Source organism: Mesoplodon densirostris, chromosome 16 (assembly GCF_025265405.1).
Source record: "Mesoplodon densirostris isolate mMesDen1 chromosome 16, mMesDen1 primary haplotype, whole genome shotgun sequence".
NCBI lineage: Eukaryota > Metazoa > Chordata > Mammalia > Artiodactyla > Ziphiidae > Mesoplodon > Mesoplodon densirostris.
Window position 1 is genome coordinate 48,900,591 of NC_082676.1, and position 14,156 is coordinate 48,914,746.

Genomic DNA, 14,156 nt, shown 5'->3' on the forward strand with positions numbered 1-14,156 from the left:
GAGTAACTGGCAGAGTCAGGACCTGAACTCAGGTATGACTGACTTCAGAACCCACACTCTTAACCACCATTGTCTCTGGGCATGATCCTTAAATTGCCCAACTTCCCATTTGTAGCTGGAGGGCACTAAGTCAGCCAGGGACCTGGGGCAGGCAATAAATGAGGTCTGTTCTCCTACTGAGGCCACCTGTGACTCTCTGAACTACAGTGAGACCCACAGGTCTTTTATGAAGTCCAGTGTGATGGCTTCCAGGGATTCTGTTCCACAGTGGTCCCTTGGGTCAACAGGACCTGCAGTAGTTTGACCAGAGATTCTTTCCCCTCAATGAAGAGTGAAGTCTATGTCTTTACCACTTGAATTTGGGCTTGACCATGAGACTACTTGATCCAGTAGTACATTATCAAACATGGTGCACAGGCTGAAAAAGCACTGATGCACTGGGACGCTTGGAACCCTGAAACCTCATGTGAACAAGGCAGAGCTGGCCAGCTAGAGGATGAGAGGCCATGTGGAGGAGAGCCAAGGCACCCAGGCCACCAACCGGCTCACTGCCAGTCATGTGAATGGGGCCATCCTAGATCATCCAGCCACCAGACATCCACAGACACAAGCGAGAATCCCTTAATTTTTGTGCCCAAGACAAGTATCTCACTTGACTCATCCTAGTCCCAGCCCTCAGAGACAAGTTCTCTCTTTCTTGTTCTGAAAGATCTCTCAGGACACTGTGTATGTGGTCAGTATTTTAAGTGCTGGGTAACTGTAATGTCCATATGTAATGCTTACGGCAATACCAGAGACTTGGTCTCCCTGAGAGGTCGAAGAGACAGCAGGATTGAGCGTTTCCAAGCAGATGAGACCAAGAACCAGGAGGATGCCTACAGATGACCAGAAGTACCACCCAGGAACTCTGCTGTGTTTTGAGGTCCCCCAGTGGTGGGTGCCCCTATGTATTGCCTGTTCCCATGGGCACTGAATGGTTGGGTCAGTAGCTGGGTTCACTGGGACAAAGCCTGACTCATAAAATTCCCTCAGGTAGCCTAATATGCCATGATGGAGACCTAGAAGGATGCCAACCATACAAAGATCTACTAATATCCAGAATATTCCCTGACTCAGACTGGACTTGGAATAGCAGAACGTAGAGGACAGAACCTAGCACATTCCCTTTTCACGGATGGAGACTGTGCTTTTCTACTCCATGAGCTTGCTGCATGCCAGCTCCTCCAAGGTCACAAAGGAGGAAGGCACTCCTCCATACCCCAGAGAGCCTGGCCAGGTCGGCAAGTAGGTGTGGCCAGATCTTTAATCATGTCTCCGCCCATGGACAGAAAAAGGTCAATGAACCAAGTCAAGCCAGTTCAGGAGTCTGGACCAATTCATCATTCTCAGTGCCAACCAGCCTTCTTGGAACTGTGTCCAGAGATAGTATCATTTCAGGTAGGCTGCCAAATCCTATACATGCTGGCTGCAGGCAGTACTGCCCGCTCTCCCCATGCCCAAGGCAATGAACGTCTACATGGCTCCATTCACAAAGAGCAGGGTCTCCTACAACTTATGGCGCCTACACACTCCTAGGAAGGACAATTGCCAGGTGGCAGGCAGAGGACCCATTCATTCTTCAGACATATTTGGTAGACATCTGTCCTTGCTGTCTGCCCAGCATGTATTCACTGTAATTCATTAGCACTGTCATTATCATCCTCACATACGTACCAGACACTGTCTTATATGTATACACTGGATACTCGTAGCAAAGTTATCAGGTAGGGTTTTATTCATTTTCAGCTGAGGAATATAAAGCACAAGGGAGTTAAGTACTCTGCCCAAGGTTACACATGTCTAGGCTCCATCCATAGCCTATGATTTTAAACAGTCCACAACACTGCTTCTCTAGTTCTCCTCTGAGGGACCACCTCTCCCCCACTCTCAAATCATGGGGTAGGCACACCAGCCCTCCTCTCCAGGAGTAAGCACATAACCAGGTCTGCCAATCAGCATAACCATCCTCTGGTTACATATGATCCAGGGTCCAATGAGACTTTAGCTCTTGTCACTGGAACTGCAGCACTGATAAGACATTACGACTAAAGGTACCACAGCCATCATGCTCTCGTTAGGAGAAAAATCTTCTTGAAACAGAAACCAGGACAGAGGAAGGCTGGGCCAAGACATGGAGAAAGAGATTCCTGAAGACCTCATTTCGGCCCCTTGATTCACTATGTCTGAAGCCAGTCTACCCTTGGAGTTTTTCAGTTTCAGGGACCAAAATTTCCCTTTTCACATAAAACAGTTTGAGCTCTTTCTATCTTAGGCAACATAAAAAGTCAATGAATAAAGACAGGATATGGGAAACACCATCCTCTTGGCTGCTCTTTGAGTACCAAGCCTTGGTCTGCATGAACATTCAGAGCTGCATAATGGAGCCATGCTGTCCCCCCAATCTTCCCTGCCTGCTTTCCTGGGGACAAGAGATGGAATTGCACTAAAAGGCTCAGGGAGTGTGATCTGAGAGAACATGAAGAATGGTCCCATCTTTGTCTCTGCAAACAAGCCTGTGAGGGCTTTGGTTGTTCTCTGTTGCCTGGAGTTTTTAAACCCAACTACCACAGTCTCCAAGCAAAGCAACTTCAGTATTAGCACTAGAGTGTGTGTGGTATGCCCCTGATTGGCAGCAAAATGGCAGATGACCACTTATAGAAGGCCAGCAAGAACATATGCAATAACAGAGGTAGTTATCACCACCCACTTCAAGCAACCTCAGGTCAGCTGTCAAGTCTAAGGGACCAGGACAGGACCAGTGGGAGACAAAGCCAATGGGGAAAATTCCAGGAAGGTGAACCAAAGCAGGAACAAAATAAGAGAACCAGGGGTGACAGCTGCACAGAGGGTACACTGAACGCAGTTCATGACTGGGCCAATGGAAGAGTGTGCATGGTGGAAGGAACAGGACAGTTTCAGCTGCATGGAAAGGAATAACGCAAACAGTGAGACTTTACCAATAAGAGGTGCTTCTTGTCTCACATACAGAGTCTGGGCATAAGAGAACTCAGCATTGGCTCAGCAGCTCACCAATGTCATCGATGACCCAGGTCCCTTCAACTCTTCCACCCTGCCATGCTCAGGATGTCAGCTGTGTCTCCCTCATGGACTCAAAGGGTTGCCACAACTCCGTGCATTATATCCTCCCACAGAAATGTCCAACAGAACAAAGTAAGGAGTGGCTTCCCTTATCAGAAAGGAGAGTCTTCCTAGAAGCCCTGCCCAGACTTCCCTGCAGTTCCCACTGAGCAGAATTGGGTCAACATGCTCACTCGCTAGCTACAAGGGAGCCTGGGAAAGCAAGTATCAGGCATCTTCAACTTTTAGCATGAGAGGTGGCCTCTGCCAGAAAAAGAGTGGGGGTTAGGAATGGCTGTTGGGTAGGCAATCCACAAGGTACCCCAAACTTTTGGTAAACTTGCACCAAGACTTTGTCATATCCTTAGAGCACTCACACTGTCATTCACTTAATATTTTCCTTGAGTCAATTTATCTTTTGTTTAACCTAACTACCTTTACCTAGATAGGAAATTTTATATCCCCACCATAAATGCAAAACTATTACTAGACACATTTTCCAATCCATATACAAATAAATACATAATGATCAAAACAAAAATTGCCAGGTTTACCCAGAAGCATCCCTTGTCCCACCAGCAGTAATCATACTTTGGGGTGCACAGTAGCAGGGTAAGCTCACTTCTTCCTAATTCTTGGGCCCTAGTACAAAAAATTCCCTACCAAAGAGCTAAAAAGTACACTGTAAGGTACCATCCTAACTACCTTTTTATAGTAGCCATAAAAATTTAGCCGCTGCCCACCACTCTCATGCCTCAGCCATAAACATGAAGACATTTTGCAGAATCACAGTAGGGAAACTAGCTGGTTTCTTGAAGTCACACACCCCTCTCAAAATGTTTTGTTTTGTTTTGTTCTTTCCCATTAAAATGAAAATAGTCTCAGAAGCTATAGGACCATGACATCCTGACTTTTTTGTCTCAGTGTACGCATAGTTACCCAAAAGGATGCATTGACTGTGGACAGAGGGGGGTGACCAGGGCCCATTACTTACATCGGAGGCTGGACCCTTGTCAGCTCCTGGGCAGGAAAAAGTGACAAACTCATGGCACCGCTTGTGCACGACAAAACAGCAGACTGCAAAAGAGAAAATAAGGGTAGGAGTGGGGGAAAAGGAAAGTGGAGAGTAGGGAAGGAGGGGAAGAGAGGAAGAAATAGTTAAACCTGGACTTCACGACAAGTAAAGGCTTTATACCAAAATAAACAATGCCTTCAGCTTCTGCACCTTGTCTTTTATTGAAGTCAAACTCTTGGGTACACCGATGTTACAACTTGCGAATTACTTCGCTTGCAATGTTAACTAGGGTTCAAAAGATCACATATGCTCAAAATTACACACCCCTGAAGATCGCTTAAGTTGTATGATCTTCCACTACTTTTGGAACAGAATGTTGTTTTTCAGATCGGGCACCACAGGAAGCTGTTGGCTTGTGTTTAGGTCCATAACGCTTATGAAGTATGTACATTTAATCACTAGAATCACACTTAGAGAGATGTGCATAATGTGAAGGGCATGTAGAAAAAGAGTGAGCAGGAACGGCAGACCCACACCTGCATCTCACCCAGGAGCAACTGTCAACTAAGTGGAAAAAATAGGCTACATGTTTACATTGTTACTTTAGCAGTTTGAAGCCAAATGTGTACATACATATATGTAAATTTGTATGCGTTAAACGCTCCACTATTTGGGGACCATATTACTTAGCGGGAGGGACAATTAGAGAATACATACAAAATAAAACTATTTTTTGGTGTTGTTCAAATCTATTTTTATAAACTCTAGACTGTGGACTCCTGGAGGATGGGCACCATGCTCAGAATCTTTCTAAAGGACATTCTCAGTAAATGAAAACAGGACAGGAAACCTCAAGGTTACCACTAGTGATATAATGGACCTGGGCAACAATCATCAATGCTGCCAACATCAGAAAAAGACACTACCTGCCTGCTGATGAAAGTACTATGAAGAATCCTGCCACCTGTGAAGTATTCTTGCCAAAATAATCACACCTGAATCAGCTCAAGAATCTTCATCCAACTACCAATTTACCACAACAAGTGACAGAGATGCATTTTAAATGACACCACAGAGAGGCAATGAGAAAAAAAAAATTAAATACATAAGAATGTGGTAAGCTACAAGATGTTTTTTCAACAAATAACCTGGAAGAGGACAGGAGAGCATCTGTCCTCTTCTGGATGATACTGTAGCGATGGCTGCATTTAGAGAATATATAAAACAAAAAGTGAACCCTAGTATAAACAATGGCTTTTAATTAATAACGATGTATCACTATTGGCTCATCAATTGTAACAAATGTACCACACTAATGCAAGATTCTTTACAAGCACTGTACATATATTATTCATTTAATACTCATAACGACTCTAAGGCATGCCATTTCATTTTTTTTACATTCTTTTTTTTAATATTCTTTTCCATTATGGTTTGCCATAGGATATTGAATATAGTTGTCTTCATTTTTTTAATTGAGATATAATTGATATAACATTATATTAGTTTCAGGTGTACAACATAATGATCCTATATGTATATACATATATATATATATATATATATATATATATATATATATATATATGACCATAGCAAAATGATCATCACTGTAAGTCAACATCCATCCATCACCAAAAATAGTTATAATTTTTTTCTTGTAATAAGCTCTTTTATCTACTCTCTTAGCAACTTTCAAATATACACTACAGTACTATTAACTATAATCACCTCGCTATATATTACATCCACAGAACTTATTTATTTTGACCACTTTCACCCACTTCACTCACTACCCACCCCCGCCCCCGGCAACCACCAATCTGTTTTCTGTATCTACAAGTTCGCTTTTTGTTTTTGGTTTGGTTTTGTTTTTGTTTTAGATTCCACATATAAGTGAGTTCATATGGTGTTTCTCTTTCTCTTTCTGATTTATTTCACTTGCAAATGTTAATAATAGGGGGAACTAGGGTGGAAAGGGGGTTGAGGGAGTAATATGGAAACTCTGTATTTTCCAGTCAATTTTTCTATATGCCTAAAACTGCTCAAAACAACAACAAACAAACAAACAAAAATGGAAAACTGCAAGAGGAAAGTAGGAGGGCAGAGGAGAAACATTCAAAGAGATTTAAGAAACATATCAACTAAATGCAATATGTAGACCTTGTTTGGATCGTAATTTAAACAAACTAATAGTTTTTTAAAATCATGAGACAATCAGAAAGGTGGGTATAGTCACTTTTTGATGTTATGAGAGAATCATTGTTATTGATATTAGGGAATTATAATTTTTGATGTAATAATGGTATTATGATTATTTTTGTTAAAGAATACTTACCTCTAAGAATACATCCTATAATCTTTATGGATAAGGTGATTCTATTCAAAATAATTCAGTGTGACATAAAGGAGATAGAAAGGGGAGGGTTATAGATGGGGAAAAATTAGTCTTGACTGATCATTACTGAACCTGGCTGATGGACACAGAAGGATTCATTATACTAATCTCTCTACTTTTATGTATATTTTCTATAATAAAAACATTTTAAACGCTCGAGGTTTAAAACAAGAGTTCCAAAGGGGCCAATTTCTTTCTCCTTTGTTTTCTCCCCTTTCTGTTTTAGTATTTACTGTATTTTATAAATAATATATGCTTTGTATGAAGACATTTGTGTCAAACAGTGTGTTTGTGCTGTGTATGTGGGGGGGTGGTCCCTCTCTGTGCCTGTATATCTGTGACTGCTGAGAGAAATACATGAGCAGTGGCCAAAAAATGCCACTGATGGTTATCTCTGGGCAGTAGGACAACAGATTATTTTTACTTACAATCTTTTTATTCTTTTTTTTTTTTTTTTTTTTTTTTTTTTTTTGCAGTATGTGGGCCTCTCACTGCTGTGGCCTCTCCCGCTGCGGAACACAGGCTCTGGACGCGCAGGCTCAGCGGCCATGGCTCACGGGTCCAGCCGCTCCGCGGCATGTGGGATCTTCCCGGACTGGGGCACAAACCCGCATCCCCTGCATCGGCAGGCGGACTCTCAACCACTGTGCCACCAGGGAAGCCCTTTACTTACAATCTTACATCTGTATTGTTTGAAATGTTGACAATGAGTATTAATTATATAATCAGGGAAAATAAGCCCACTTTCATTTTGAAACAAAACGAAGAGTCAAAGAAAAACAAAGGTCAGGAAATGAAAAATATGACTGCCCAAATTGGAAACTCAGTGGTTGGGCTGATATAGAATGGAGACAGCTACAGAGGAACTTAGCAAACTGAAGTCTAAATTGAGTGATTTTCCCAGAATTCTGCAAAAAAGCAAGAAAAAATAAAAGAAACGATACAAAACTGTAGGATAGATCTAACATCCATATAGAAGGATACTCAGGAAAGAACAGAGAGAACGGTAAAGAATGTGTAATTAAAGAAAATAGAAGGAAGTCCTCTAAAGATTAAGAAGAATTTGAGTCATTAAATTGAAAGAAACTATCAAGTGTCAATAGATGTGAATGAAAAAAACAACTAATGGTGAGGATTTTCAAGGCTCTGAGAGCATTGTGAGGACGTGTCCAGCAGTGGCAGGAAGAGAAGAGGAGAAAGATTACTGACAAAGGAACAAAAATAATTTTAACATCAGATTTCTCATCTGCAACTTTGAATTCTAGAATACAATGGAGCAATGTCTTCAAAGGTTTAGAAAAAGTCATTTGAACCTAAAACCCCATACATAGCCAAACTACCATTCAAGTGAAAGTACAAAATAAAGACATTTCCAGAATATAAGAACTTGGAAAATTTACTTCCCACAAAAGAAGTAATAGAGAATATACACTCTGCAAAACAACAACAAAATGAATGAACGGGGCATAACAAACAGTGGTGAAAGAAAGAACAAAAAGAAAAGCGGGGCGGGGGAAGAGAGACTTAAGTCATAAGAGATGGGGTTGGCAAAAAGGCTATAAAACTGCAATATGCTAAGAGTCTTGTCTTATTCCTCAGGAGTTTATAGGTATTGAGAAACTGCATTTAGGACATTATAAGCTTAGATATGTGTGTTAACAATTAAGAATAAAAATAAGAATAGAAGTATTATATATAACTTGCAGACCACTAAAAGAAAAAAATGGACAAAGAAAACTTAATCCAACTACACTTCAAAAGGACTTCCCATATGACCCAAATTCCTATAAATACAATTCTTTTTTTTAACTTTTACATGGCATCATTTGCACTTTAAACTCTTTTATCCATCTGTAATTTCTTGGTATCTGAAATGACATGGGAATCTAATTTGCCATTTTTTTCCAAATAGATAATCAATTGTGCCAGCACCTTTTACTGAATAATTCATCCCCTCTCCACTGATCTCAAATGCCAACTTTATTATATGCTAAATAATTATATACACTGGGGTCTGTCTTTGGGCCTTCTGTTCTGTTCCACTGATCTGTCTTATAATAAAGCAATATGGGATTTAATTATAGTGCCTTTATAACATGTTATATCTTGGTTGGGCAAGTCCTCCCTCATTATCCTTATTTTCAACATTTTCTTGGCAGTCACGGAGAGTTCCAAGTGAACTTTAGAATCGGTTTATCAAGCTTTTAAAAATACCGATGGAGGGACTTCCCTGCTGGTGCAGTGGTTAAGAATCCACCTGCCAATGCAGGGGACACAGGTTCGAGCCCTGGTCTGGGAAGATCCCACATGCCACGGAGCAACTAAGCCTGTGTGCCACAACTACTGAGCCTGCGCTCTAGAGCCCGCGAGCCACAACTACAGAGCCCACATGCCACAAATACTGAAGCCCATGCACCTAGAGCCCATGCTCCACAAGAGAAGCCACCGCCAAGAGAAGCCCGTTGCACCACAACGAAGAGTAGCCCCCGCTCGCTGCAACTAGAGAAAGCCTGCACGCAGCAACGAAGACCCAACACAGCCATAAATAAATAAACAAACAAACAAATAAGTAAACTGATGTAATTTTTATTGGAATTATATTCAGTCAATTCCCCACCCCCACCCCCAGAAAAAAAATTTATTGGGACTTTGGTAATTAGCACTTTCATAACAATGAGTCTTTCTAGCAGGAATAGGGTGTCCCTTTGTTAAAACTTTATTTTATGTCTCCCAATAAAGCCTTAATTTTCTCTATAGTTCTACAAATTTCTCACTTACTATTATCTGAGAGGTCCTTTTTCTACGCTATTATGATTTTTGAAATCTTTCCCATTTTGTTTTCCAAGTGGTTATCGTTTACAAATAGGAAAGAAATAAACTTTCAGTGTATTTATTTTGTAAGTATTTTTTAAATTTGTAATAGTTTTTGTAGGTTTTCAATTGCTTCCGTTGAGTTTTCCATGTAGAGAATCATATTATCCCCAATAATAACATTTTTCTCTTCTCTTCCCTGATAGATATGCCTCTTTTTCCCCCCTTATATTTCCATGTCAAGAATTTCCAGAACAATGTGGAATAAAAGGGATGACAGCAGACAGTCCTGTCCCATTTGGAGCTTTTACCAGCTTCACCTCTCCCTCACTCTCTTCTCAAACTAACTTTTGGAATTTATATTTTCCTTTGGAATTATCCATTGTGTTCTTCTCAGTGTGTTTCAACTGCATCATCTTATCTGGGATGGTGCTGTGCCCTTTCTCATGCTTTCTTCACATTGTATTGTTAGGGAATCTCTCTTTTTATTTTTTCCAGAGGTTCATCTTCCTTGTTGTCTATTTTATTATTCTTTCATTTTAAAGAAGCAAATCATGGACATATTTCTCAATTCTATTTTTTTTTCCTACTTGATTAATTGTTAGTTTTACTCTCACTTGTCCTACTTCTTTTATTTGTATTTGTACTTTTATTCCTTATTAGTTGGGAGTATCTAGAGTCAAATGGCCAGGTTTGGATGCATTCATCATTTGCAAACTATAGTACTTGGGCACATTACCTTATCTCCCTGTGCTTCAGTTTTCTCTCTGAAAAATGATGGTGATAATAATAATACCCATATTACAGTGGTGGTGTCAGAATTAAACAAGCTAATCCATGCTCAGAACTGTGCCTAGCATATCATGAGTATTCAACAAATGTCTGCTGCTTTTATTCATTATTCTTTTTAAAGCTTCTTGAATTGACTGTTCAGTTAATTTCTTCCCATTCTTCTTCATTAAAAATTTAAGATTTTAAAGCTAAAAACTTTCCTTTCAAGCACAGCTTTGGCTGCATCCTATGTTTTATATTTAGCGCCATCACTGTTTTAAGTTTCTAAGTGGCCTATTACTGTGGTTTTCATTTCTTCCTTAACCCAGAGATGTTTAGGAAAGTTCTCCTCCCCCCTCCATTCACCATTTATAAGCAACTACTTTAGTCTAGAACCTTTCTTCAAAATATCCCAAATATCAGTTATGATCTTATTCATCCATACTCTCTTTGAGGGAAGGAGGGGGGGCTCATCTCTAGTTTCCTAGTGTCTACCACAATTCCTGGTACATAACTGATATGTAAATAAATGTTTGGTGAACAAATGAACAAAAGAATGAATATCATCAGTCACAGAAAAAGAAGAACGCCCAATCAACTTCATGGTAGCTGTAGCACCTGGCTGGCCTTCCACATTCTACCACCATAGACAGGGGTAGGAAGACACCAGTCATCAACTAGGTCTCTTTAGGCAGCCTTCCAATTAGCCACAAAATAAAAAATCCATCCCCACCAAGGTAGACTCAATATGCCAAGGAACTTGGCTATACTCCAGCGTACTCTACAGAGAAGCTGGGAACAGACTGGAAAGTTGATGAGCTTCCAGTGCAGGTACTTACTTTGCACAACGTGCTTCTGAAAAGTTCTGCAAATCACATTTCCCACTAACTAAAACACTTCACAGAAAAGTAGTAGGGCTAGCTATTTAAAGAAACAAACTAAACCCTTTTGTGATACAAACAAACACCCCCACATTTCTGTTTGGCAAATTCAGGATAAAACTAGCCTTTCTTAAATAAGAGCCAACATTCAATGAGCTGCTGAAACACGTACCAGGTTCTACTTTCAAACAGGTACCTCGTAAGAGCCAAGAATTCTTAGATGCTTCACAGTTTATTCAATAACTCCTTGCTCTGTAGAGGTTAAAAGCCTGCAGCCTATAGCCCTCTGAATCCAACCCGTAGCCATGCTTTCTTAGGACTGCACAATGTGGTCTCAAACTCAAATGCCTAAGGGACAGATAAGCAATGAAAATGTTTGAGGGTCAGATGGGAGAATGCATGCAGGACCTGTTTAAAAGGGGAAACTGCTACTTGGCTCCAGCAGAGAATGAGATTAAGGTCCCAAGTACTATCCTCCTCCACTCCTCCCGTATTACATGTAAAATCACAAAGGTCACAGGCCTGTAGGTAGAATAACATCTTTCCCCAACCTCACCAAAGATGTCCACGTCCTAATCCCTGGAACTTGTGATTATGTTACTTTACATGGCAAAATAGACTCTGCAGATGTGATAACATTAAGGATCTTGAGAATGGGAATTATACTGGATTATCCTGGTGGGCCCAATTAATTGTAATTACAAGGGTCCTTATTAGAGGGAGGCAGGAGACTCAAGAGTCAGAGAAGGAGGTGTGACTATAAAAGCAGAGGCTGGAGTGATGCCATTGCTGGAAAGGAACACAAGCCAAGGAATGTGGACGGCTTCTAGAAGCTAGAAAAGGCAAGGAACAGATTGTCCCCTAGAGCCTCCAGAAGGAATGAAGCCCTGCAGACATCCTGATTTTAGCCTCATGAGACCCATTTTCAGACCTTTGACCTCCAGAACTATAAGGTAATAAATCTGTGTCATTTTAAGGCATTAAGTTCATGGTAATTTGTTATACCAGCAATAATAAACTGATATACCAGCCAAGGATCAGAAACAGCTCATTGATCCCAGGAGACCTCTCTGGAGTATCTGGCCCCAGAAAGCAACGGGACCCCAACTCTACCTCATACTGCACCCACTCCCAAATGCCCAACTCTAGCCATTATAATTTATTTGTTGCATCCAAAGAGAACTAGATGAAGTCATTAAATTTTTATTTTCTCTCTTTGGAGTTCATCCACCTCTTGTACCCTATTCTCACCAGGGTCTAAAATGGAAAACTGACATCTTTGGGAAGCAATCTTTGTCCCTGAATCCATAATTACCTGAGATAGATATCCCAGCACTAGCTACAAATGTCTGTGTTGGGAGAAGAAAGAGAAGGACCCTTAACACTCTCCTCAGCTCTCATCTCTCTCAGGAGGCCCCCAAACAGCTGTTTCTTGAGAGAGAAACCCACAATCTGCAAGAGCTACAGGCCAGGCCTCTGGATCAGATGGACCTCCGTTTGAACCCTCATTTTACGAGCCATAAACTGAAGGACATTAGCCCAATTACTATGCCAATACCCTCCCAATTACTATTACTATGCCTCTCTGAGCCTCCATCTCCTTCTCCAAAATGGGAATGATAGCAGTACGGCTCTGAGAAGGCTGTTGTGAAGCTCAACTGAGACAACACACACAAAGCGCTTGGTGGAAAGAGGCAGTTGAGTTGGGGGCACCAGCATCGCAATTTTGCTTTGCGATGGCCAGGGAGGACCCTTCTTTCCTCCCAGGTCAAAGCTGACTCACTGGCACGAAATTCTGCCTAGTGTCCAAGATGAGGTGGGGCTCCCCCACATGCTTTCTGGAAACATCTCCATGATCAAAGGCAGAAAGGCCTGGTGACCATCTCCACCTAACACCTGGCCTCACTGGCATTCAGAAGAGTGACTCACATGGCCATGGACTTGAGTCTGGAAGGGCTTTCACATCCATGGTTTCACCTGAGCCACATCACGGCATTGTGAGGAAGGAGTTTTGATCTACGTTATAACGACAGGGATGCTGACACTCAGAGAGACATGACTTGCCCAAGGGTGTCCAGCTAGTCAGTGGCAATGCTTGTATTTGAAACCAGGTTTGTCTTTCTCTTGAGCCCACACTCTCAATTCACATGGCGTGACTGCATTTGTGTTTGTCATTCATCTCACTGTTCCAGAAGAAATCCTCCCCCGCTTTCCTCACCCCAGCCATCCAATCAATTGCTAAATCCTACTGATTCTTCCTTCGCAACATCTTTCATACCATATCCTCCTGTATACTCCCCACTGATTCCACCCTAACCACCCTCAGTAACTCAGATGTGGAATTTTGCAATGAAACCTTAACTGGTCTCCCCCGAAATTGATGAGCCAAAGTTTCCATAACCACAGAGGAGACAAGACCACCAATGTTATGTGATTGCCATGATATCTAAATGAGACATGGTGTACAGATGCACAGCATCAGGGCACAAAGTAAGCTCTCAATGAAGGTTTATTTACTTCCTTCCAGGTTAGAGGTTTACAGTCAAAGCTCTGCAGCCAAGCTGCCCGGACGCTACACCAGGCACCACTATTTGTTAGCTCTGTGACCTTGAATAAGTCCATTGACTTTGCTGTGTCTTGGTTTCCTAGTCTATAAAATAGAAATAATAACAGTGCTTTTCTCATAGAGTTGTTGTGAGGATTAAATGAGGTCATCTTACCACAGTGTGTGGACACAGTAAGAGCCTAACATATAATAAATACCGTCAATATTATTCCTACCTACTTCCCTCCACCCACTGCAGCCTACACACTCCTGGAAAATTCATCCTGTGAAAACTCAGCTTGATATTATTTCCCTGCCCCAGCACATTCACTGGCTGCCTATCATCTAAAGTTGCACTGTCCAATATGGTAGCCACAGGTGACATGGGGCTATGCCAATTTAAATTAATTAAATGAAATTTAAAATTCAGTTCTTCGTTCACACTAACCACATTTCAAGTGCTTAATAGTCACACGTGGCTAGAAGCTACCACATTGGGCACTCATCATAGAAAGTATTATTGGACAGCACTGGCCTAAAGAATAAAGTTCAAATACCACAGGCTGACATCCATCCATCCACATATAACCACTGTTTAACTTTACTCTTATCTCCTCT

The 14,156-nt window shown here is 41.3% G+C and overlaps 1 protein-coding gene across 2 annotated transcripts in view; it reads right to left on the reverse strand.

Annotated features, from left to right (window-relative positions):
• The window catches only part of PRKCB (protein kinase C beta), a 311,308-nt gene that overhangs the window by 172,791 nt on the left and 124,361 nt on the right, over positions 1–14,156 (reverse strand). For both annotated transcript variants that reach the window (XM_060120019.1, XM_060120018.1), the window contains exon 3: positions 4,112–4,194. In XM_060120019.1, coding sequence (XP_059976002.1) covers positions 4,112–4,194 — 83 coding nt within the window. The remainder of the gene's footprint in view (positions 1–4,111; positions 4,195–14,156) is intronic.